This window comes from Podarcis filfolensis (genome assembly GCF_964270895.1).
Source record: "Podarcis filfolensis genome assembly, chromosome: 1".
Classification (NCBI taxonomy): domain Eukaryota; kingdom Metazoa; phylum Chordata; class Lepidosauria; order Squamata; family Lacertidae; genus Podarcis; species Podarcis filfolensis.
Genome location: NC_139604.1, coordinates 94,031,056 through 94,053,092, shown reverse-complemented (window position 1 = coordinate 94,053,092; position 22,037 = coordinate 94,031,056). Strand labels below are relative to the sequence as shown.

At 41.3% G+C, this 22,037-nt stretch overlaps 2 protein-coding genes across 2 annotated transcripts; one reads left to right on the top strand and one right to left on the bottom strand.

The window, feature by feature from the left end:
- Nucleotides 1–691: 691 nt before the first annotated feature.
- On the bottom strand, nt 692–21,944 carry DNAJC17 (DnaJ heat shock protein family (Hsp40) member C17). The gene is made up of 11 exons (XM_083619415.1): nt 21,728–21,944; nt 19,606–19,675; nt 18,604–18,662; nt 17,082–17,169; nt 16,630–16,712; nt 16,000–16,096; nt 15,034–15,083; nt 14,462–14,539; nt 13,648–13,728; nt 11,843–11,965; nt 692–889 (listed from the first exon to the last, which is right to left on the bottom strand). Exons 1-11 carry the CDS (start codon nt 21,803–21,805, stop codon nt 767–769), a joined length of 930 nt encoding a protein of 309 aa, XP_083475541.1. The 5' UTR covers nt 21,806–21,944; the 3' UTR covers nt 692–766.
- On the top strand, nt 897–5,066 carry LOC310765786 (uncharacterized protein C15orf62, mitochondrial). The gene is made up of 2 exons (XM_083621279.1): nt 897–2,649; nt 3,825–5,066. Exon 2 carries the CDS (start codon nt 3,947–3,949, stop codon nt 4,487–4,489), a length of 543 nt encoding a protein of 180 aa, XP_083477405.1. The 5' UTR covers nt 897–2,649; nt 3,825–3,946; the 3' UTR covers nt 4,490–5,066.
- Nucleotides 21,945–22,037: the final 93 nt, after the last annotated feature.

The window sequence follows — 22,037 nt, the reverse complement described above, 5'->3', positions numbered from 1 at the left end:
AGCCTTCCATTCTTCAAGAAGCTGTAGGAACATGGCAGTATCATGGGCTATTTACTGATTTAGTAGTGTAGTGCCAAACCATTTACTCCCCTTGTGTTTGAAAATATGGTCATGTACTGTGGCCAACACTGATTATATATAATCTCCATGTTTCCTTGTTAATGAGAGCAGTGAGAAAAGACCAAAAACAGCACCAGTACCTGCCATGATGATTGCTGCAGATTTGAGGGTGCATCCAATGTATTTCAGAACCCTTTTTTTGAAAAAAGCCTTCCAGGTGGGAACAGAAGCAATAGGTTTCTCAAAGGTCCATTGCACGACAACCTTCTGGTGACTTCTTCTCAACTAATAAATGCAACCAATGTGTCTATTCATCACATCACCATTTCAGTGTCTTTGAAACTCCCTTTAACACACAATTTTTTTAACACAGAAGTTGCTGGAGATACCTCGTAAACATGGCAATCATTTATATAACTTATACCCATCTGTGGAGTTGCCAACAGCAGAAACCATTTTCTGGCAGTTTCCATAAGATTAAAACTAGCCCATGGTCTGTCAATGGGAGGAGAAACTTGACTTGGTAGCTTTGACAGTGTGGGCACCCGATATCTAAGCAGAAGCCACACACCACCAGATTTATACCCTTATTAGGGATGATCAGTTTATTTTTCAAAGAAAACCACGGCTGTTTTTAAAAAGGATATTTATTGACTTAATTTAAGTATAAGCAAACACACAAGCTAATGCTATTTTTCTCCTTGTACTATGTGGAAGGTTCTTCCTCATCTTCCTGTTTCATCTGCTCAATCAGCTTCTGTCTCTCAGCGGCTTGGCGCATCCGCATCATCACGAGGCTTTCGTAATCCCGCTCCGAGACAACTGAACCCTAAAGAAAAAGGGATGGTAGGAAAAGTAAGGTGGGATCCCTGCTAGTTCTTTCAGAAGTCCTAAAATAAACACCACCACAATGGCACAAGAAAAAAGGTCTTCTGGTGCAGAGTACCTTACAGACATTACTAGCTAGTGTTTATTGGCAATAAAGATTGCCCAAAGTGGGGAAAACTCTAATGTAGCCACTCCAAGCAAAATGTCATGCCGGAGTAAGTAAGCTCCTCCACTCTCAACTATTACAGTTGTGGCAGTTCTCATTACTACAGGTAATTGTAGCCTACCTCACAGGGTGGTTGTAAAGGTAAAATTGGGTGTGCAAGGGGACACAGACCCAAGCTAGCTCCTTACTGAAAAAGTGAAACAGAAATGTAATAAATGATAAATAAATTTCCTTTTGCTGCAATATAACAGGAAGTACTAAAGCAGCATCATAAATGTTCTAGGATCAAAATACTGTCTACTGCCTTAATTTTACAGGAACGTAATATCACTTTAATTAAGAACAGGCAAAGCACTGCAAATACTCTTTGGAGGAGGGTTCCAGAATCTTAACTAGTGATTTCTTCCTCAGATTCCAAGAAGAGAACAATACAAATCCCCAAATCTAAAATTGTTGAAAATGAAACATCTTACATTGAGGGGATTCCCCTGGCCTAATATCCTGTAAAACCAGTGGAACCATTATCCTGGAAATTGTGCGGCATTTTATTTCTCAGCACTCTATTAAACAGATTCTATACTTAAACATTTAGTGTTGTTGAGTCTCAAGAGGACTTATAGATGGCATGGCTCTTTAATACTAATCAACAGCTTTTCATTTTCAGCTTGGAGCTATCCAGTTCATAAAGCAGAGTAAAAACAGCCATTTTTGTACATTCCTGATTAGTCAGGCCTTTTAAAAAATTTGAAGGCAGTTGGCACCTTATATTTGTGACTTAATTGCTTATGTAACATATAATGGTGTGAGAATACAATATAAAGAATAATAGAATCGTAGAACTGTAGACTTGGAAGGGACCCTTAGGGACATCTAGACCAACCCCCTGCAATGCAGGAATCACTGAAGCATCCATGGTAGATGATCATCCAACCTCTGCTTAAAAATCTGCTGGACTGGATCAGACCAAGGTCCTTCTGGTTCAGCATCCTGTCTCCAGGAGTGACCACCAGTCAGGTGTCCCTGGACAGCTGTAAGCATAGCGTGATTATTTGCTTCTGTCTCTCCACCACGCCTGATAGTCAGACTCTTACTGCCTCTGACCATGAAGGTGCCATTTGGGGACGGGGAGAGATCCCATCTCCAACCTTAAGTAGAAATGCACGGGTCCCTTGAACTTGCAATTCAGAACTGGGTCTTACTGTATTTCCTTGTCCTCCCCCTCCTCCAGCAGCTACACTGAAAGTTGTTCAAGTAGTATTCCATAGAAGCCCTGTATTCTCTTGAAGCTTTGTATGTGTGGGCTGACACTTCACAGGTCTACACACCTACTTCCTGCAATCTCTGCAATTAACTAATAGTGTAAATCCCAGTTTCTGATGTAACTGAGTCAGCAAGGGCTTGGCACAGAACACGCACAAAGGAATTGCCACCAGCAAAACACATGAGTGGCTGAGTGAGAAGGGCAAGGAGTAACACCGAAGGAATGGTGTTCTAAAGGTAGAGCCGAGAAGATACAGTGGACTTTTAAACATGGACACAGGTATGCTGGGCCCTGGGCTGGAAGGACTTCCTTCAAAATTCCCCTCTGTCTCACAGTAAGTAGCAACTCTACATTTCATTTTCTTCAATGTTAAGCTCTGCAACTACTTAAGCTCTAGAAATCCTTCATGAATATAGTTTTGCTAATTCTCGGCTCTGCCAATCCAGTAATGAGAGACTGATAATGACTTTTCTGTCATGTAACATTCAACAATTCCACCATATGGATGCTGCTTTGTGCTCTAGAATCTGGGTAAATTTGTTGAGATGATGATATGTATATACAGCCCTTTATTTGGCAGCTCCATAATTCCTTTGTGTGGTAAGGATTTAAAATGGGCTAAAAGGGGCAAGTGGAGTTTGGTGATCTTGAGGTGGCAGATGAAGTTAGTACGTCCTGACACATTACAGCTTTCAATCTGCATTAGATAGTACCTCATTTTGCCTAACAACTGAGGAAGGAAATGAGGTAGGGAAGGTAGCAGATCAAGTGAAACAAAGGCAGGGTAGGTCAGAAAAGACTCTTTTGGAAATAATTTGGTCTTAAAGAGCGCTCTAGAGAAAGAAAGGAAAGTGGCCTGATAAATGGAAAATGGGAAGGCCATCGAAGGTAGAAGGAAGAAAAAAAGGAGTGAGATGTGGATTTGTACAAAAAGCTGTGGAAAACTGTGTTAATGGGGGTGACAGATAAGGAAACATAGGAATGAAGAATACCAGGGAGGTGTTCTAAGGGACCACTGGATAAGAGGGTGATTTGAAGCAGGGAGGCAGGGAAGAAGGCTGATGGTGATGATGGAGATAGGTCAGTAACTCTCTCTCAAATAGTACTATACTGGTTGCCACTGTCCTGAATAAAGGCTACTGCAGAAGCATGGCAGAGTCAAGCAGCAGAGGAGTAAGAAGGGTCAAGCCCCATCCTGTACACTGCAATAACTCATCTGCTGCATCTCAGCCGGCTGGGATGACAGAGCCTCAACTACAAATGCTTTAAAACACAACTGTTTACACACTAAGAGTTATGATTGGCTTTCAAATTCACAGTACTTGAAGTGCTTTTTATATGTCTACTTAACATTTTCTTTGAAATACTGATAACTTGGTTCTAATACGGTCATGAAAGTCATGTTGGTAGAACTCTTTCCCAATGATTTCTTTAGTGGAAGTGAGGGTTAACAGTCAAGTATTGCCTTCTCTGGGAAGCCAGCTTGTTAGGTTTTCTTTTTTCTTCCAGAAATTAGAAGAAAGAAGCTCCCCACTGACTCAGAAAGCCTCAATTAAGCTCAACACGGTGGCCTCTGGCCTCCTTCATCACACAGTTGGGAGCCGCCAGCCTTTTTTATTGCTTCTCTCACCATGGACACTTGGCGGAGAGGATCCATCAGATCCTCTGGTTTCTTCAAGCGCCTCTCATTCAGGAGGCATAAAAAGCTGGGCAATCAAGTCACAATCTGGAATCATAACAGCCAAACAATAGACACCAGTGGACAACAGTACAACAAAAGGGAGCTCCCAAGAGACTTGACGGGAAAGTCGGACTATTTATCGTGTCAGAGCGAGCAAAACCTACTCAGCAAGCCACTGCCACCTCCCAAACCACCTCGGCTATATCTGGACAGTGCCAGCTGCCCCAATATAATAAACCACACAGATTCTCCCTCTACAGACATTTCTTTCCCAAGCACTTCACGTCATTTCCACAAGGCCACTCAAACACAGCCAGACCTATTTTATAGGAACCAAGCCACAAACTGGTGGCTCTCTGAAACCACCTCCTGCTACAGAAATCCTATTCGTGATCCATTAGACCCCTTTTTTTCTTTCACATTGGATTTGGGGCCCTCACTCCTTGATGATGTTTTGCAGACACTCAGAAACCAGAATTTACTGTCAGATTAGCTAGACTTGCAAATAAAAGCAGAGGAATTAATTACACCGAACCACTGGCTCATCTTCACTGCCTGTACGCAACCAAGGCTGCTTTTTGTTTTTCTCAATGAACTGAGAACAGCAGACCAGCTAGCAGTTGAACACAGTATCTACTTGGAATTTACTAGCATTACTGTATTTCCATTCATCACACATTCCCAAGAACTCCTACTCAGAGTACTTCATTATGACAAGATGCTTCCTACATTTGGACCACATCAGAGATTCTACAACTAATGTGTGTCTGGAAAAGGGTGGGTGGTTGTAACATGAAGGAACTATAAGGAACTCATGGATATACAAGAGCCTTGAACTAGACATGACTGAAGTTCATCTTCCTTTATGCTGGTGCATATTTTCCTCATTAATGGGTATATTTAAGCTATTAGAAAGCCAGACCATTATTGGAAAGCAATTGTTTTTCTTTCTATTTGTCACAGGGGAAAGGAAGTGTATAACTATTGCTTCCACAATAAGCTATGAATAATCCATTGTAAAATGTGAAAGAGAATATATATTTTAGACCTTATTAAAAGTATTTCATGTACTTCATTTGTGTCTCCTTTAATTTCCATTGGCAAGCACTCATGTAACAGTGTGACTGGGGAAAACCCTGTTACATCAAACTCTAGAAAGAGCAGGAAAGGGGCCACTGAAAGGAAAACCAAACAGCTACTGCTCTCCTAAGCATATCCAAACCACCTAAGACCTTTTGTTGGCTGAAAGAATGGCTGCTTCTTGAGAACACAGACATTTTGGATTTAGAAGGTTTTAATAACGTTTTTGGGTGGCATGCATATATGTGGTACGACAAGGTTAAAGCTCATAAAGCATTCAAAAACCATATTGTCAGGAAAGCATTGTTTAATGTCTGGCTAAGATATAAAGACTTATTGGAGAATAAAACCCCAAGGTGGTTGTCACCAATGGAAGCAAAGGCACTGAAAAAGTCCAATATGGAGGCCAAATGGCCGAAATATTGGGAAATATTGGAACAAGAAGGAGATAAATTGAAATTGCAGAGTTTTGAGAAATTAAAAGACAAGGTGCGAGATTGGTTGCACTATTTTCAAATAAGAGAGGCCTATAATTTGGATAAAAAAATAGGTTTCCAGGTGGAAAAATCAAAATTGGAAACTGAATTGTTAGAACCCAAAACTAAAACACTTTCAAGAATGTATAACTTGCTGCTAAAATGGAACACGCAGGATGAAACAGTTAAATCTGCTATGATTAAATGGGCACAAGATGTTGGTCATAACATCATGTTTGCTGACTGGGAACAGTTGTGGACCACAGGTATGAAATTTACGGCATGTAATGCCCTAAGAGAGAATATTATGAAAATGATATACAGGTGGTACATGACACCAGTCAAGCTTGCAAAAATCTATCATTTGCCCGACAATAAATGTTGGAAGTGTAAAGAAAATGAAGGAACATTCTTTCACCTTTGGTGGACGTGCCCAAAGATTAAGGCTTTCTGGGAGACGATTTATAACGAAATGAAAAAAATATTTAAATATACATTCCTTAAGAAGCCAGAGGCCTTTCTCTTGGGCATGGTCGGCCAATTGGTGCCAAAGAAGGACAGAACTTTCTTTATGTATGCAACAACAGCAGCAAGAATTCTCATCGCAAAGTATTGGAAGACACAAGAGCTACCCACCCTGGAAGAGTGGCAGATGAAGCTGATGGACTATATGGAATTGGCGGAAATGACTGGCAGAATCCGAGACCTGGGAGAAGAGATGGTGGAAGAAGACTGGAAGAAATTTAAAGACTATCTTCAGAAATAGTGTAAAATTAATGAATGTTAAAATTATGTTTGGATTGGTAATAAGTGGTAATTAGTGACAAAAGTTAATAAGATTATGTAAAAAATGTATTGATAAATGGTTGAAATTATCGACGTATAATATGTTATGGTATAAAGTTAAAATATTTGAAAAAGGGTAAGAATTTGCTGAATTAAGTATGTAAATGGGAACACAAAAGGGGGGAGGTGTGAGGAGGTCAAGAACATAAGTATATGAATTTGAGGATACTGGGAAAAATGGATTTGTTTTATTTCTTTTTTCAAACTTCTTTTTTCTTAATTAGCTGTTTTTGTGTGTGTATTTTTTGTGTTTTCTTTTTTGCAATGTATATTTTTATCTATGGCTTTCTATTCTGTGAATTTTTATTTTTTTCTTTTGTAAAACTCCAATAAAAATTTATTTTAAAAAAAAACAAACCACCTAAGACCCCCTTGTAAGAAATATCATGTCCCAAGGCTTGTTTATGAAATCATGTGGCTCCAGGGCCATGTCAAAATAATTTATTGAGTTACTGCCTTGAATAAACACTTACAATGTGTAGATGGATTCACAGTCACACTCCCTTGCTTGCTATTGCAGGTCAGTCTCAGGACCAAAATGCAAGTGTTATTTTTTGTGTTCTTATTTTTATTATGCATTTTGTCTTTTTATATTGTAAATTTATGTTGTGAACCATCCTGAGATCTATGGATGAAGGGTGGTATACAAACCAACAACAACAATTCCATGTTTAAACAAGAATACAAAACCTTACAGCTTTTATTTCAGAGAGAAAACAACCACCCCATATAGCTTTCCTGTGGAAAACTGCCACATCACTGGCTGCTATTTACCTCCAAAGGTGCAATTTACTATCTCTACTGCCGATTGGAACTCTATGGCTGCTGCTGCTTCAATATAAAACAGTCAGGCTGTGCATTATTTGTTTGCAATGCATGACTAACATCACATGTAGTTTTGCCCTCTGTAAAACTAACACTTGAATTGAATTATGAACTCCACCCATTTTTGCATACTTGCCATAATGACTGTGCCATCAAGATAAAGCTGCAGCATGCCAAGAGTTCCTAAGTAACTAGGGACTCTTACCTTTGTTTCTGCTTCTGGCTTCACATTATAAACAAGTCAAGAGTCAGAACTGAGCTTAAAGTGATTTCCTCAGGTTAACAGCATGGCCTTGTGAGAAACGCAGGACACACTATCCTCTAAGTAGGGGTGGGGAACCTCTGGCCCATGGTCCTCATTAGGGCCAACACAAGTCCCAGTTTGGCCCGTGAGACAGTTTTTCCCAAACCATGCCAACCTGCAGCCATAGGTGACATCAAGTGTGGGGCAGGTGGAGATGTGGCTGCCACTGCACAACAAGGAATCTGAAAGTACACTCCCAGTTGTGTGCTGTCACTAATCGAATCAGCTGACTGGCAGCGAGAGCAAGTCTATTCACTGACAGGGGGTAACTTCAAGCCTGTTTTTCCTTTTCTAGCAGGGAACATGTCACTCGATGTCAGATTGACAGGTGGGTAGGGCCCTGTCCACCTGTCAAAGTGGCCTACCAGGGTTAGCAGAACCCAGGATCTGGCCCGCTGAATGGATCTAGTTCCCACCCCTGCTCTACAGCAATGTATATTGGCATAGCTTTTCAGCTAGCATGCCAGACAATTCCCATTCCAGCACAAAAAGTGATGCTTACTCAGATGCTTAAAAAGTTGAGGTAATTTTAATGTTTTAGTATTTTAAGTTTTGTATGTTTTAAAGTATGGCTGTGGATTTTTCTTGATTCTGCTGTTTTATCTTTTTGTAAACAGCTTTGAGATTTATTTATTTATTTTTACAATCATGCAGTGTAGAAATGTTATGAAATAAATGAATAGCAGATTTGTCCTGGTGCAAGTGCCAAGCTAGTGTCTCTGCTGCAAAAAAGCATCTGCTTTTGAATCATCTTTGCAGATAACATAATTTTTCTAACAAAAAAATACATTAAGCATGCAACATCACATAACTCAAGGAGCAAGCCAACAAACAGGTTAATGCCGCAAGAGGTTTCCTTTTAGAAGCAAGATGACAGCACAGACAGAACAAGCACTGTGTGGGTATACAGTCTACATGCTTAATGGATTTTACAATATTGCAGGAGGAGGGCACCTAAGTATTTATTGGAAGGCTAGTAAACATGAATAGGATAGTAAAAAGAGCCTCAGGGCAGACAGAAGTCAAGAGATAAGCGCTGAAGTAAATTAGTCATTAAAATTCAATAACTTTTTTTAGCATGTAAATACAGACAGAAGTGGAAGAGGATCCCAAAATATAATGAGGCATTAAAGATGTCACTTAAAATTGGGAAGAGAATGAATAGAGCAAGTTACAAGCATTCATATTCAAGTACTGCCAAACAAAATAAGTTGTGGGAAGCTTCTGTAGAAAGGATGTAAGGAATCAGTGATGTCACCTCAGGAGTAATTATACAAAAAGAGGAAGGAAGGTGATCACCACAGGCATGGCACAAGCAACAGGAAAAAGTTTGCATATCAAAGTGAAGTTTACTGGAACTTCACTTGTCAAAGGCTAAGGATGCAAAATATAAGTAAACTTTTCACAGGTTTAATATTTTTGTGTAATTGTAAAAATTCTAAAAGCAATTTTAAAGTCTCCTGATTAAGAATATTACCATATTTTGTGTTGTAATGTATGGATGTTTATTTCATTTAGGTAATTTACACAGGTTGCAGGATCCAGCTTTTTCTGTACTGAATTTAGGTTACAGTACAGAAGTTTATTATCTTTTCAAGTAAAAAATCAGTATCCGCCTACTGCATTTTTTAATAAAAAAAATACATTGGGATCAAACACAATCCTGCTATTTTAGGCAACCATCCCAGTTCTTATGAAAACTGACTCATAAAAACTGGCAGGCCAGTTAGCTTAGGTGCAAACTATTACTTCGGGGGGGGGGGGAGGAGTACTGGAGTTAATCTCCAACCTGAAAGACATACCAGTTGTATCCCTTCTAGCTGGAAACCCACTGAAAAACCAGGAATTACATGAATTGCAATTACATCCCACTGAAAGGTGCTGCTATGTGTCCAAATACAAAACTTGCTAAGGTATCATCTAAGAAAGAGTTCAGAATAGCACAATCCCAATGTCTGCACTCCAGCAAGTAGCTGGAAGGCCTCTGTATCAGAGCATCTATCACTTCCGCAGAGCTATGAACTCAGTCACAGCTCCCAGCTTGGGTTCATACACATTAATCCTGTGCAGCAGGCAGAATATATGGGCTCCCAGTAAGAAACATATGGAATGGAAACAAGCCAAGATAAACTCACGTCATAAGCCAGAGGATTCATAAGAAGCAATAAGCTAACTTGAAAACCAACAAGAGCTTCTGTTTGGAGACAACTTTTGCTCTTCAGTCGTGAGAAAATAAACTTTTATAGGCATTGTTTGTGATAAGAATGTAAGAGTCTGATGGATCAGGCTAGTGACCAATCTAGTCCAGCATCCTGTTTTCACAATGGCCAACCCACAAGCAGGACCAAACCACAACAGCACTCTCCCCTCCTGTGGTTTCCTGCAACTGGCATTGAGAAGCATTACTGCCTCTGGCTGGAGAGGCAGGGCATAGCTATCATGCCCAGTAGCTTTGCCTATATTGTGCAAGGGAGAAAAACATCTCTTGGCCCCAAACAACCTGAAAGTACTGCTGGATTCCACCTAGTTCAGCACAACCAGTCACAGGATTTGTTCCCTACTGCACTCCAGGCAAGACTATTTGTGGCCATAAACACACAGCCCTGTGGAGTCGGGCAGGAAAGTCACTCTTTGAAAAGAGCTGAAAGTGCTCCCTAGATGGAGCCATCCAGGCTCAAACAAAACCTCAGGCAGGCTGAGAGGCAGTTTCTCAGGAACTACTACTTGGAATTAAACACAAAGCAACCGGCTAGCAAAACAAAGGAAGACGCAAATAACAGCCTCACCTGAGAAACTACCAGAATACCTGCTCATTAAGTAGACAGCTGCTACTTTTCCACCCACACACTATTGAAAAAGCTATTCAAGCCACGTGCACAGAGAAAAGGAGGGCAGACTTTGGCCCAGAATTGCTTTTGCTTTTAAAGAATAACTGCATGTGCAGAATGAATAGCTGGGCATTCCCATCTCACATATCTATAACAGATACAGTCCAAATCAAGATAATAAAGTGGTATTTACATGTTCCCACTTCCCTCCATCACCCATTTATCTAGTCTGTTTTGTCCTTAACACATGAAGACTCTTATTTCATTTATGACTAACAATAGGTGCTCTGATTCAAGACATGACAAGCTATAAATGAAAAAGTAAAGACAAATGAAGCCTCAAATATAAAATGGAAGCTCAGATGATCTTGCACTCTACAGCACCGATTCCCCTGCCTTCAACAGAGCAAGGGTAGTTCTAGAAACATTAGAACAGTCTTTATAAATGTAATATTGAAATGGTGCAATAAAGCAAATCCACATTTGGGGATGTGAGGAACCTTTAGCTTAGATCTGCTTTCAAAGAGATCACAGAGGTTTATTTTAGCTAGCAGATTTGCAGACAGTGCATCACGTCTGTAGGCCTCTTTCCAATGATGGGACTTTCTCAACAAACAGAAGAGAACATACAGTGGTACCTCGGGTTACATACGCTTCAGGTTACAGACTCCACTAACCCAGAAATAGTGCTTCAAGTTAAGAACTTTGCTTCAGGATGAGAACAGAAATCGTGCTCCGGCGGCACAGCGGCGGCAGCAGGAGGCCCCATTAGCTAAAGTGGTGCTTCAGGTTAACAACAGTTTCAGGTTAAGTACGGACTTCTGGAACGAATTAAGTACTTAACCCGAGGTACCACTGTATACTCTAAAGCAGGGGTGGGGAACTGGATCTGTCCCCACATCCCCTCCCCACAAAATTGACAGGTTGGTGGCAAAAACACAGTGCACAAAGTGGTGATGATCTGCTTACTTCCTGGTCTTGCAAAGTGCTGTGCACAGGGCTTTGCAAGACCTGACCATCAGCTGATGCTGGGCTGGAGGTTTCCTACCACTGCTCTAAAACCATGAGTTTCATCAGTAAAACAAGCCTTTCCTTTTCTGGGAGAATTATCTGCCCCAATCTAGTTTCTCAGAAGAGATCGCTTCCCCAGGCTCATCTTTCATCAGCTGTGCGTGTACTTCTTCAGCCCAACCCTAAACACAGCAAACATCACATAGGATCCTCTCTATTACTCCATTTAGCAACAGCCCAATTAGTGCCGCAGCAGATCATATCTATACAAGCTCAACATCAAGCCAGATTTATACTTGCTTTCATTAGAACAAGTTCATAAATGAAAAACTTTAAATGGCTTACAGTTGCTTCCCAAGGCAAAAGTACAAAGAAGAACGGAATATTTTTGCTAGTGCCCATACCAGGTGTTTGCAGAGTTGAAACAGATTTTAAGAACCACCAAATGTAAAAGTAGCAGCTTGTATTGGTCCTACCTTGGATATCTGTGGCAGGCTGGTGCCATCAGCAAACACAGGATTGCTCTGCGGTTGGCCCTCTAGCCAAGAGATTTTTAGAGGATTGCTTATCAGGCCAACTTCATTCTTCACTGCCATCTCCTAATGAATAAAAACAGCCTCTTCATTTCATGCTTCCCATACTAAGCCCAGAATAACAGAATAGCCACAGGTCAATTGATTAAACGATCATGCTAGATCAGCATTCTCCAACCTGGTGCCCTCCAGGTGTTTTGGACTATAATCCCCATTATCCCCAACCACTGATTATGCTGGGCTGATGAAAGTTGGAGTCCAAAACATCTCAAGGGCATCAGGTTGGGGAAGGTTGTGCTAGATGGAGCTGAAAACCCCTCCAAGCTTGTATATGAGCCCCTCCCAATCCCTGATTAGCCCATCCCATTTTCATCAGTAGGTTTGTGTGTGCACATTAATGTGAGAGAGTGCATGCCAGTGCCACAAGGATGCACCATGTGATAGGGGAGAGCTTGTGTGAAAAGTAAAACAAATCCAGCTTGCTTAAAGCAAACCACACTAAATGCACTGTATGGAAGAGTGAAAAGTAAAATAGTCAGATAATCTAATGGGAGGAAAATTCCTTCCTAACTTCATTAAGGTTTTCTTCTGCATTTAATGCTCATCATAATATGGAGAGAAGCATCCTAGTAACTATAACAAAATCAGATGTAGCCATTTAGGGTTTACTGGTAACTACTGTATTTTTCGCCCCATAGGGCACCTAGTTTTTTGGGGGGGAAATAAAGGGGAAAAAAATTATTTCCCCCCCAGGCGTGGGGCTGGGGTGGGGGAAGCCCAAGCTTCCCCCGACCCCAGCCCCCAGAACAGGCTGCTCTCCGCAAGCCGTGGGAGGGCTCCCGCGGCTTGCGCAGAGCTACCCGAACCCGGGGCGCGACTGCGCAGCGCACCCAGGCTTTGAGACTGCGTGGTGACATACGAGAGCCAGTGTGGTGTAGTGGTTAAGAGCGGTAGACTCGTAATCTGGGGAACCGGGTTCGCGTCTCCGCTCCTCCACATGCAGCTGCTGGGTGACCTTGGGCCAGTCACACTTCTCTGAAGTCTCTCAGCCCCACTCACCTCACAGAGTGTTTGTTGTGGGGGAGGAAGGGAAAGGAGAATGTTAGCCGCTTTGAGACTCCTTAAAGGGAGTGAAAGGCGGGATATCAAATCCAAACTCTTCTTCTTCTTCTTCTGCTCAGCGCGTCCCAGGCTTCGGGATGCAGGCAGCTCTCCGCAAGCCATGGGAGCCTGGCGGGAACTCCCACGGGCTCCCAAGGCTTGTGGATAGCTTCCTGAAGCCTGCATTCACCCCATAGGATGCACACACATTTCCCCTTCATTTTTGGACGGGGAAAAGTACGTCCTATAGGGCGAAAAATGCGGTATCTTGATAGTGGTATTTGCATACTGATGGGAGGTTTTACCATGATAATTTTGTTACTCAGGGGCTAGTTTTGTTACTCAGAGTGGGTGTTTAAAGTAACAAGAAACTCTATTCACATAAATTACTTAACTATATAGAAATATTTAAGTATGGTTTCCTAAACTGCAATAAATGCTTTCCCTTTGTTTTGGTGAAGATTCTCAGAGCCTCCCACCCCTCTATAAACACCCACCCGTTCTGCGCCAGTCATAAGGGTTGGGTGGGGGAAGCCCAGCTGCTGTAGAAGAGTCATAGAAAGACTTCTAATGATACCTTCTTCCATAAAGGTCAATGTATACCACCATAAAGGTGCACTGAGAAATTCCAAAGTCGAAAAACTTACAGCGGCTTTCACCGTGGCAAATTCCACAACTGCACTCCCAGTCTTCTTGCTAGAGATTAGCAAATTCAGAACCTCGCCATACTGCCAGAATCAATAAGAAATGTAAAGTCAGACATAGGTCTAGGGGAGAAACCGTATGTTCTAAAATGTGATATATGACAGCTCTTGCCAAAGTCTCCATAAATAACAAATGGAAAAAGGACTGCAGTGGGATGAGATACAATACTGGTGAAGAGCACATTTTGTGCTGCGATATACTATGCATAATCATGTCAAAATGCTAGTTAAAGAGTTTTTAGAGATATTACAATAGCAGTCATTGATTTGAGGCCAAGGTCATCATAACAAGCTTGAAATGCAACACAGCCATAAGTCAGTTCACAGATCACACTTTCCCAGCAAAACCCCATAGAACATCATCATCATGTGATGTAATGAATGAGGTTATTGTTCCAGCCTAGTTCTGAATTAATTGTTCACGAAAAAAAAAATAGAGAAAGCCCAAGCTAGTCAAATCTGCCTAGCAGTTACTGAAGTACAAATAGGGATGAAGTAAAGATCACATGTTAAATCACACCATCAAATTATTTACGAGTCATACCACAGGGATATATTAGTTGTATTAAATATTAGCTGACAAGTTAATAAATTCCTTATGATGTCCTCCTGTACCAACAAAAAGGAATGGAATGATTTATAATTACCACGGGAGGGCCTCATTAGTTTATGAAGATATCAACTTTCTTTGCTTATTCTTACAGTTTGCTAGGCAAAACCAACCAACCAAGGTGAAAGGAGCATTTTGGAACAGGACCTTTTGTAGGATTTGCAGAAGAACTTCTTTTGAGTAGCCTCCTTTAGTTTCATCTTCTTTCTTGCATTTCCAGCGTAGCTGATGAGGAAAAGTTAGAAATTAATTTCACACTGTTCAGTGTACTGGATGCAATATATAGCAGAATCTAGCATTTGGTTTCACATCTGTGATGCTATAGAGGCAACGGATTCAGATGTTAAAATTTGTAGACATACTAAAAGGAACGTATACACTGCACAGGAACAGATATACATAGTCCTAGGCACAGGGAAAAGTTCACATTTAGAAGATCTGAAAATTACTACATACATCAAGCAGCATCTGGCAACCTGTCAATATCCCAAGTCACAGAGACTTAACTTCTAATTACCTTCATCCTAGTGCCTAGATTCTAGATTAAAGTGCAAGGAACACATTAAGATGAAGTAAGTGACAATTCCAGTAAGCAGCGAGGATGCCAGAGACAGTCCAGCATTCTGTGTGGCCAGAGGCGATCCATGTGGCTTCTACTGATGGAATGATAAGTTAGTTGCTCATCTCTCTTCATAGCTCAATTTTTGGGAATGTCTTACTTTGAGCTTGGGTGTTCCTTTGCCCTCCTCTCCATACCCATCATGTTTGCCTCAAAGAAGAAAAGAAAAAGAAAATGAAAACTACACTGACATTTAATGAATGCAAATACTCAAGAAAGTCTATGTTCTGCATACCCTTAGCTTGATTTAAACTCCACCACAGGGGATTTGGGTGTAGGTTGGCAATTATCCTGATAACTATGCAAGTTAAAAGGGGGTTCTATTTTGACTCTTGTTACTTCCAGAAATAGAGCTCCAATGACAGTGAGATTGGAAAATTTCACTCAGCCATGAAGCTCACTGGGTGACCTTGGACCAGACACCACCTCTTAGCCTAACCTACCTCACAGGGTTGTTGTGAGGATGAAATTGGGGGGGGGGACACTACACCATGTACACCAACTTCAGATTATTGGAAGAGAAAGGTGGCATATAAATGTAATAAATAAAAGAATAAATAAATTTGGGGTGGAAGGATAAAAATAGCACTGAATGTTCATAAACCAATCTCACATGCCAACTGAAAAATCTGTAACAAATATTGCAAAGTTCTTTGCAAACATTCCTTAAAATAATCGTCTATACCCTCCTCATTTCCACATCTGCCTGGGGTGAAAAAGGAAATAAGTGGCACAGCTTAGAAGAGACCAGAGCTGCAATCCTACACACACTGACCTGGGAGAAGGTCCCCCTGAACTCAATTTACTTCTGAGTAGACATGCATAGGAGTGTGAAGACATCTCCCAACTTAACTCTTATTGTTTGGCCATTCTACTTGATAAAAGAATATTCTGCCACTAAGCTCCACAACAAGAGACGCAGCAAAGAAAAGGCTATTTTTCTACAGGCATATACTCCTTAACAACAAAAGCAAACTGACTTTGAGCACCCATGGGCGTGTTCAGAAGAGAACCGAGGCAAGACAACTTTGTGGCAGTCAGAGGCTCTGACCTTGCCTGGCCTTACCTCGTACTCGCTGTTCTTTCTCAAGTCGTATTTGTTCCTGGATAAGTTTTTGTTGTTCCTCCAGCTGGCGGGATCCCTCCTCACGTAACCGTAGGATCTGGGGAAAGAGGCAGAAGGCAAAAAAATGGTGGCCATGTTGCCAAGAAAAGTGGCTGTTACAAAACAATCTACTCTTTAACTTGTCGGTATGAAGAAAGTGTCACAAGGAATAGATCAGCAGTCTATTTATCGCCTGTCTAGCAACAACAGCCAAATTGAAAAGTTTTTTTGTTGTTTTTTTTTTAAGGAGAAGAATAGATACACAGGAAGCAGCCTTATATAAAGTTAGACTATCTCTCTCTACAGGTTTTTTTAAGAAAGGAGTCTTACCTGGAGAAGCCAAGGATCAATACCTAGGACCTTTTGCATGTGAAGCACACTCTACCACTGAACTACGCCCCTCAAGTTTATAATCCCTTTATGCCATGTTTTCACACAGCCTGAACCTCAATATTGCTACTCCTATAGGCTGCCAGCATAATTTATCTTTCAATACCATTAACTTTCTGCTCTTTACAATGGCTGTGCACATAAAGGATCCCATCCTCACTTCTGATATAAAATAACATTTTGTTTGGTTGCTACCCTTACCTCTTGCTCTAATGTTCTAGTTATCTGGATCTCTTCCTCCTTGCTAACCTGGGACTGGGCTTCTTTTTCCCGGGCTTCAAGATCTATAGAAAAAGAAGAAGTCCACAAGTTGGTAAAGTAGGAGACTCTTAATCTCAGGGTTGTGGGTTCAAACCCCACGTTGAGCAAAGATTACTGCATTGCAGGAGGTTGGACTAGATGGCCCTTGTGGTCCCTTCCAACTCTACAATTCTATGATTTCAAGATAGGACAAACCCAAACAGATTGGTTTTTCCTGAGATTCATTTCTAACAGGATGAATCTCTGCTCACAGTACAGTATATTTAAGAGCACCTACTGATACCACCTCAAATTTTAATGAAAACAAACGAATTGCAGACATGAACAAATGGTAAGGATCCTGCAACCTGGCATTTACTCCATATGCAAAAGAATATTCTAGATTTCCATACCAAGTTTGACTTTTTTCCTCCTTTCATCAAGTTTCTGAGTCCTTTCTGCTGCCTGTTTCTTTGCTTTCCTCACTTTATCATATGCTGCCTGCAGTAGTGATAGGACAAGAAAAAACAATAAATCAAAACAAAATAAAAGTTTCAATCACATATCTAGAAATATTAAAATTAAAACAAAACAAAGATCTGCAAGTGTCATGGACATTCAGATTGTGTTTAACAAGGATAAAATTTTTAATAGTTCCAGACTTCTCAGTAACTAACATTAGTAATATCCACAAACAGAGGAAAGAAAGATGGACCAGAATATGTGAAATCAAGAAAGATACAAATATTTGAAAGTATTCTGAAGTATACATCTTACTTATAATGTCTGTATTAGATCACTAGCCCAGTTTAATGCTAGCACCGTAGGAGCAGCATAGTCTGAAACATACTGACAACAGGTGTTGACAACAGGTATAGTTTTGCTTGCAGCTTTTAACAGGGATCCAAAGAATTGGGCAAGAACAATAGAATTGCAAGAGCTCTACCTGCTTTCATGTCACAGCAGTTCAAAATACAGGAGAAAACCAATGAAAAAAGCAGTTACTTTTTTCGGTAATAAGATCTGTTGCAGCAAACGAGTTTGAAGCTGTGCATATAGTTCTCCCTCTATCTCTCTCACATTTTTTTTAATCACATCTTATTTCTTTATATGAAGTATTATTTACTCAGATAAGTGGAACCCAGCTCATTTTAGAACCTAAATACTTGATCATAGTGCCAAAAATCTCTTCCATCCCAAGCTATCACTAATTTAGAAAGTATGCAGAGATCAGTTTGAAATGAAGGATTCATATCGAACCTCCAAGGCAAGAATAAATTAGTTTTAACCTTCCCCAAGGTCAATGAACACATTTACACTATGAGGTGCCACAGGGCACTATATTGTTCCCAATGATATTCAACATCTATATGAAGCCACGGGAAGCAGTCATTTGGAGTTTTGGAGCAAGGTGTTGCCCTGATGAAACTCAACTTTATTTCTCCATTACAACTGAGTGTGGAGCAAGCTGCAGTGGTGGCCTGGATCAGAGTCAATAAACTGAGCTTGAATCCTGGAAAGACGGAGGTCTTGTGACTGGATAGCTCCTGTTTCTGGGAGAAAGGCCACGTGTCTGTTCTGGATTGGATAGCACTTCTCCAGAAGGAGCAGGTGTGCAGTCTGGGAGTATTCTTTGATCCATCTCTGTCACTGGAGGCTCAAATGACCTCTGATGGTTATAGAGTTCTCCCTCCATGCAAGTATGACCCAGCCTCAGCCACTCATGGTTTAGAATAGGAGTCTATTGCTGAGAGAAGTAGGGAATTTCTGTACATAAGCTATCCAGAGATATGTAAGGAAACAGCCAGAAACAACTTGTTGGCTTGTACTGGCCTGAAATAAGTTTCTGACTGCACTTTTCTTTTCCAAGTATTCATGTCTAACAGCAGAGCCAGAAAATGCTTGGAGTTCTAACAGAGCATTAAAATAACTCACCCTTGCTGCTGCATCTGTTAGAACTGCCAAAGCTTGAGACAACTGATGGAAGAGCTCAGCTAGGAAACAGAAAAAAATGAAACAGCAATAAGAGAATGCATACAATTCCTAGATATAGAACTGAGTAAATGATTGTCTGAAATTTGTCTGAGTAAATCATTTCAGAGAACACAACAAAGCTTCTTACAATATTTGAAAGTCAATCCTCACCATAACTTCAGAACTTCAGTTTGCTCCATTTAAAATACAGTTTGTCCCTTATGCAAGGATCAGTGCTTTATTCTTAATATCTTATTTCTAAACTTACAGGTGATTCCTAGTAACTTGTATTTATTAGTAACCTTGGACAGTGAAAGCAGAACCTAGCCATCATGTATGAAAATACATTTTATTTTGTCTGTCCTGAATCTCAAACAATTAGCCCCCTTCTGAATACAAAATATTGCTGAGTCATCATTTAATCGAATATATTTATATTCCCCCAGATAAACTTATGAACATTGTAAGGCAGATTGCAGCAATAAATATAATATATTGAGCAATTACAGAATTAACAGAAGTCAGTAAATTAAACATCTAGAATAGCAGCAGCAAAAAGATGAAGCCCACATAAAACCATCAACAAAAGCTTAGAAGAACAATAAAAATCTCAAATCTGCTTAAGACTCAAACAATGGGGGTCCACACACAATTTCTGAAGGAGCCTCAAATATCGGGGGCTACCACAAAAAAGCTCTGTCTGTGGTACCTGCCAATCCTATGGCTCTTGGTAGCAGGCCTAAAAACTGCACCATTTGTCAACCAATGGACCTGGTACACAATAGGCTTAATGTGATTAAAGGGTCACGTAAATAATCAAGCCTAGACACTGATATCCAGAACATTCCATCTATTACCAATAAAACACACCAGTGTAATTCTGGATAAATCTAGCCACTTCTAGTGATCACACAGGGAAAACAGTCAATAAAAGCTAAGAGTGTCTATGAATACTTTCCATACCTGCTTTGGGGTTGTCTGGATTTTTATCTGGATGGCAGGACAAGGCCTTCTGTCTGTAGGCTTTCTTAATCTGTAAATGACAGAGCAAAAACAATGCAATGAACAATGTGATTAGCAGATTAAGGCAGTATTCAGTTATGTAGAAGATAGGACAGCAGGCAACTACAAGTAAATAGGAAAAGTTTAAAAATAAGCTCATTCTTTTAAGAGGTTTGTTTTGCTGCCAGAGGTTATCTGCCCAAATGCAGGCCTACCTTATACCAAGCAAACCTGGTATAACACTGCTGTAGATATGACAAACACACCTGCTGCCTAATGCATCCTCAATGCTTGGACTGCAGCTGCTCAGGTAAATAAAAATATTTTATTTGTCAAAGTAACTGTTTCACTGATTCCATCCAATGGCAACAACCTGGCCTGATAGGAACTGAACATGTGCTGACACTTGGCCAGAAGCTACAAAATACTACATGAGTTCCATGTTGGCCAGCCCCGATTGTTCTTGCTGTTTCTGCCTGTGAATCAAAAGTGCGCTCCAGAAGCCTCAACCCATCCTTGCAAATGCACATTTGATGGGTTGTTCAGTAGTGCTGGAAAAACTGTATTACTGATCTTCTCAGTAAGGAACCTCTGAGTTCTCTGGCCTGTTGCAAATCTGTGTGAGACTGTTAAGACACTGAATCTTTCTTCTGTTCAGGTTGCTGGATCAGATGTTGTTAGCATCTTTCCAGCTGTACAATTCTGTCACAACAGAGTTACTATGAAGTACAGATCACATGCATTCATTTTAACATTAATACTCCTTATCAGAAACATTTTCATATGCAAAGCAGTGTCTTATTATTCTAAGATAACTACCCTAAAAAGTTCTGTCAATATGCAGTATGTATAGACTAAAAACGTCTGGTATTCAGGCACCACCTAGTGGACCAAATGAGTACTAAAAAGACAACTTGAAGCTATTGATCCTTAAACTTAAAGGAAAATATTAACACAATAATACATAACAACACTATTTGACTACTCAAAGTGCTTAATACCCATTATTGCAGAAACTGTTACAAACATGCTTTCAAGAAGCTTCCAAAATGCTTGCCTGTAACAAGCAAATATCACTTCTAGGAAGGAAAACATGTTAAAATTTAGCTTTTTAAAAAACGCCTCAAATGGGGGTGAGGGGATTAGGATAACAAATAAAAATAAGTCTTCTAGTAACTTTTGAGGAACATACTTGCAAGGTTGCCACAATGTTTGCCCACACAAAGGAAGACGGCATTATTATCAATTTATGCCAGATGGAGAGACTGAAAGAACTGTGGCCAAGATCGGATGCAAACCAAGGACTTCCTAGTTCACAGTTCACCTCCCCCATCATTATACTCACCACCTCAAGCATCCAAAGCAAACCCAAGAGGCCATCTCAATCACAGTTCATTCATGCAGCTCAGTACCACACACTTGCAAGGCCTATCATAAACAGACTCCCACGAGAGGTGGTGGACTGTCCTTCCTCGGAGGTTTTTAAGATGAGGCTCGATGGCCGCCTGTCATGGATGATCTAGTTGAGATTCCTGCATTGCATGGGGCGGGGGGTTGGACTAGATGACTCTCGGGGGTCCCTTCCAACTCTACCATTCTATGAGAGAGAGCTCAGTTGGTAGAACACGAGACTTAAATTCCACGGTCGTGGGTTCGAGCCTCACGTTGGACAAAATACTCCTGCACTGCAGGTTTGAACTAGATGACCGTCGTGGTCCCTTCTATAATGACTATGAAAAAACAGTAGTATGATCGCATTTGAAGAAGGCGCGACTTTCGCGCAGGGCTGCACCTCGGCGCATCTCAGGTTTACTGGGGAACCCAGAAGGGGGACCCATCGAGTACAGTGCCAACTGGCCCGTAGGAAAGTGTGTGCAGTATCGCCTCAATACTTTAGGCCATGGGCCCTTGAACACAGCAGCTCGAGGGCCCTGAGGTCTTGTCCCGTAAGGAGCGGCAGGGACAGAGCCCCCTGCTATAATTCTGGCCCTCGGGGGCCTGCGAGGGTCCGGCTGGGCCCTCAGGGATCTCCAGCGGCCGCCGCCGCCGCCTCTCCCTCCCCTCAGCCCGAGGCCTTGCCGACCTCTTTATCCGACGCCTTCTCGCCAACTCCCAGCAGCGCGTACAAGTCCAACTCCAGCAGCTCCTTATCCACCGCCATTTCTCTTCCCGCTCCGACCCGCTTCTTTACGGGGCCAAAACGGCTGCTATTCCCTCGACTTGCCCGACCGAGCTTGCCTTTCCTCAGCTAGGCTACCCTCGCCCGCCGCCCAACAGCGACTCGCGCTGCCCTGAGGCTGCTGGGAAACGTAGTCTTTGCCTCCTCAGCAGTTCCCCTTCGCGCGTGTGGCCAGAACTACGATTCCCGTCATGCCTCGGACCTAGAAAGGCTG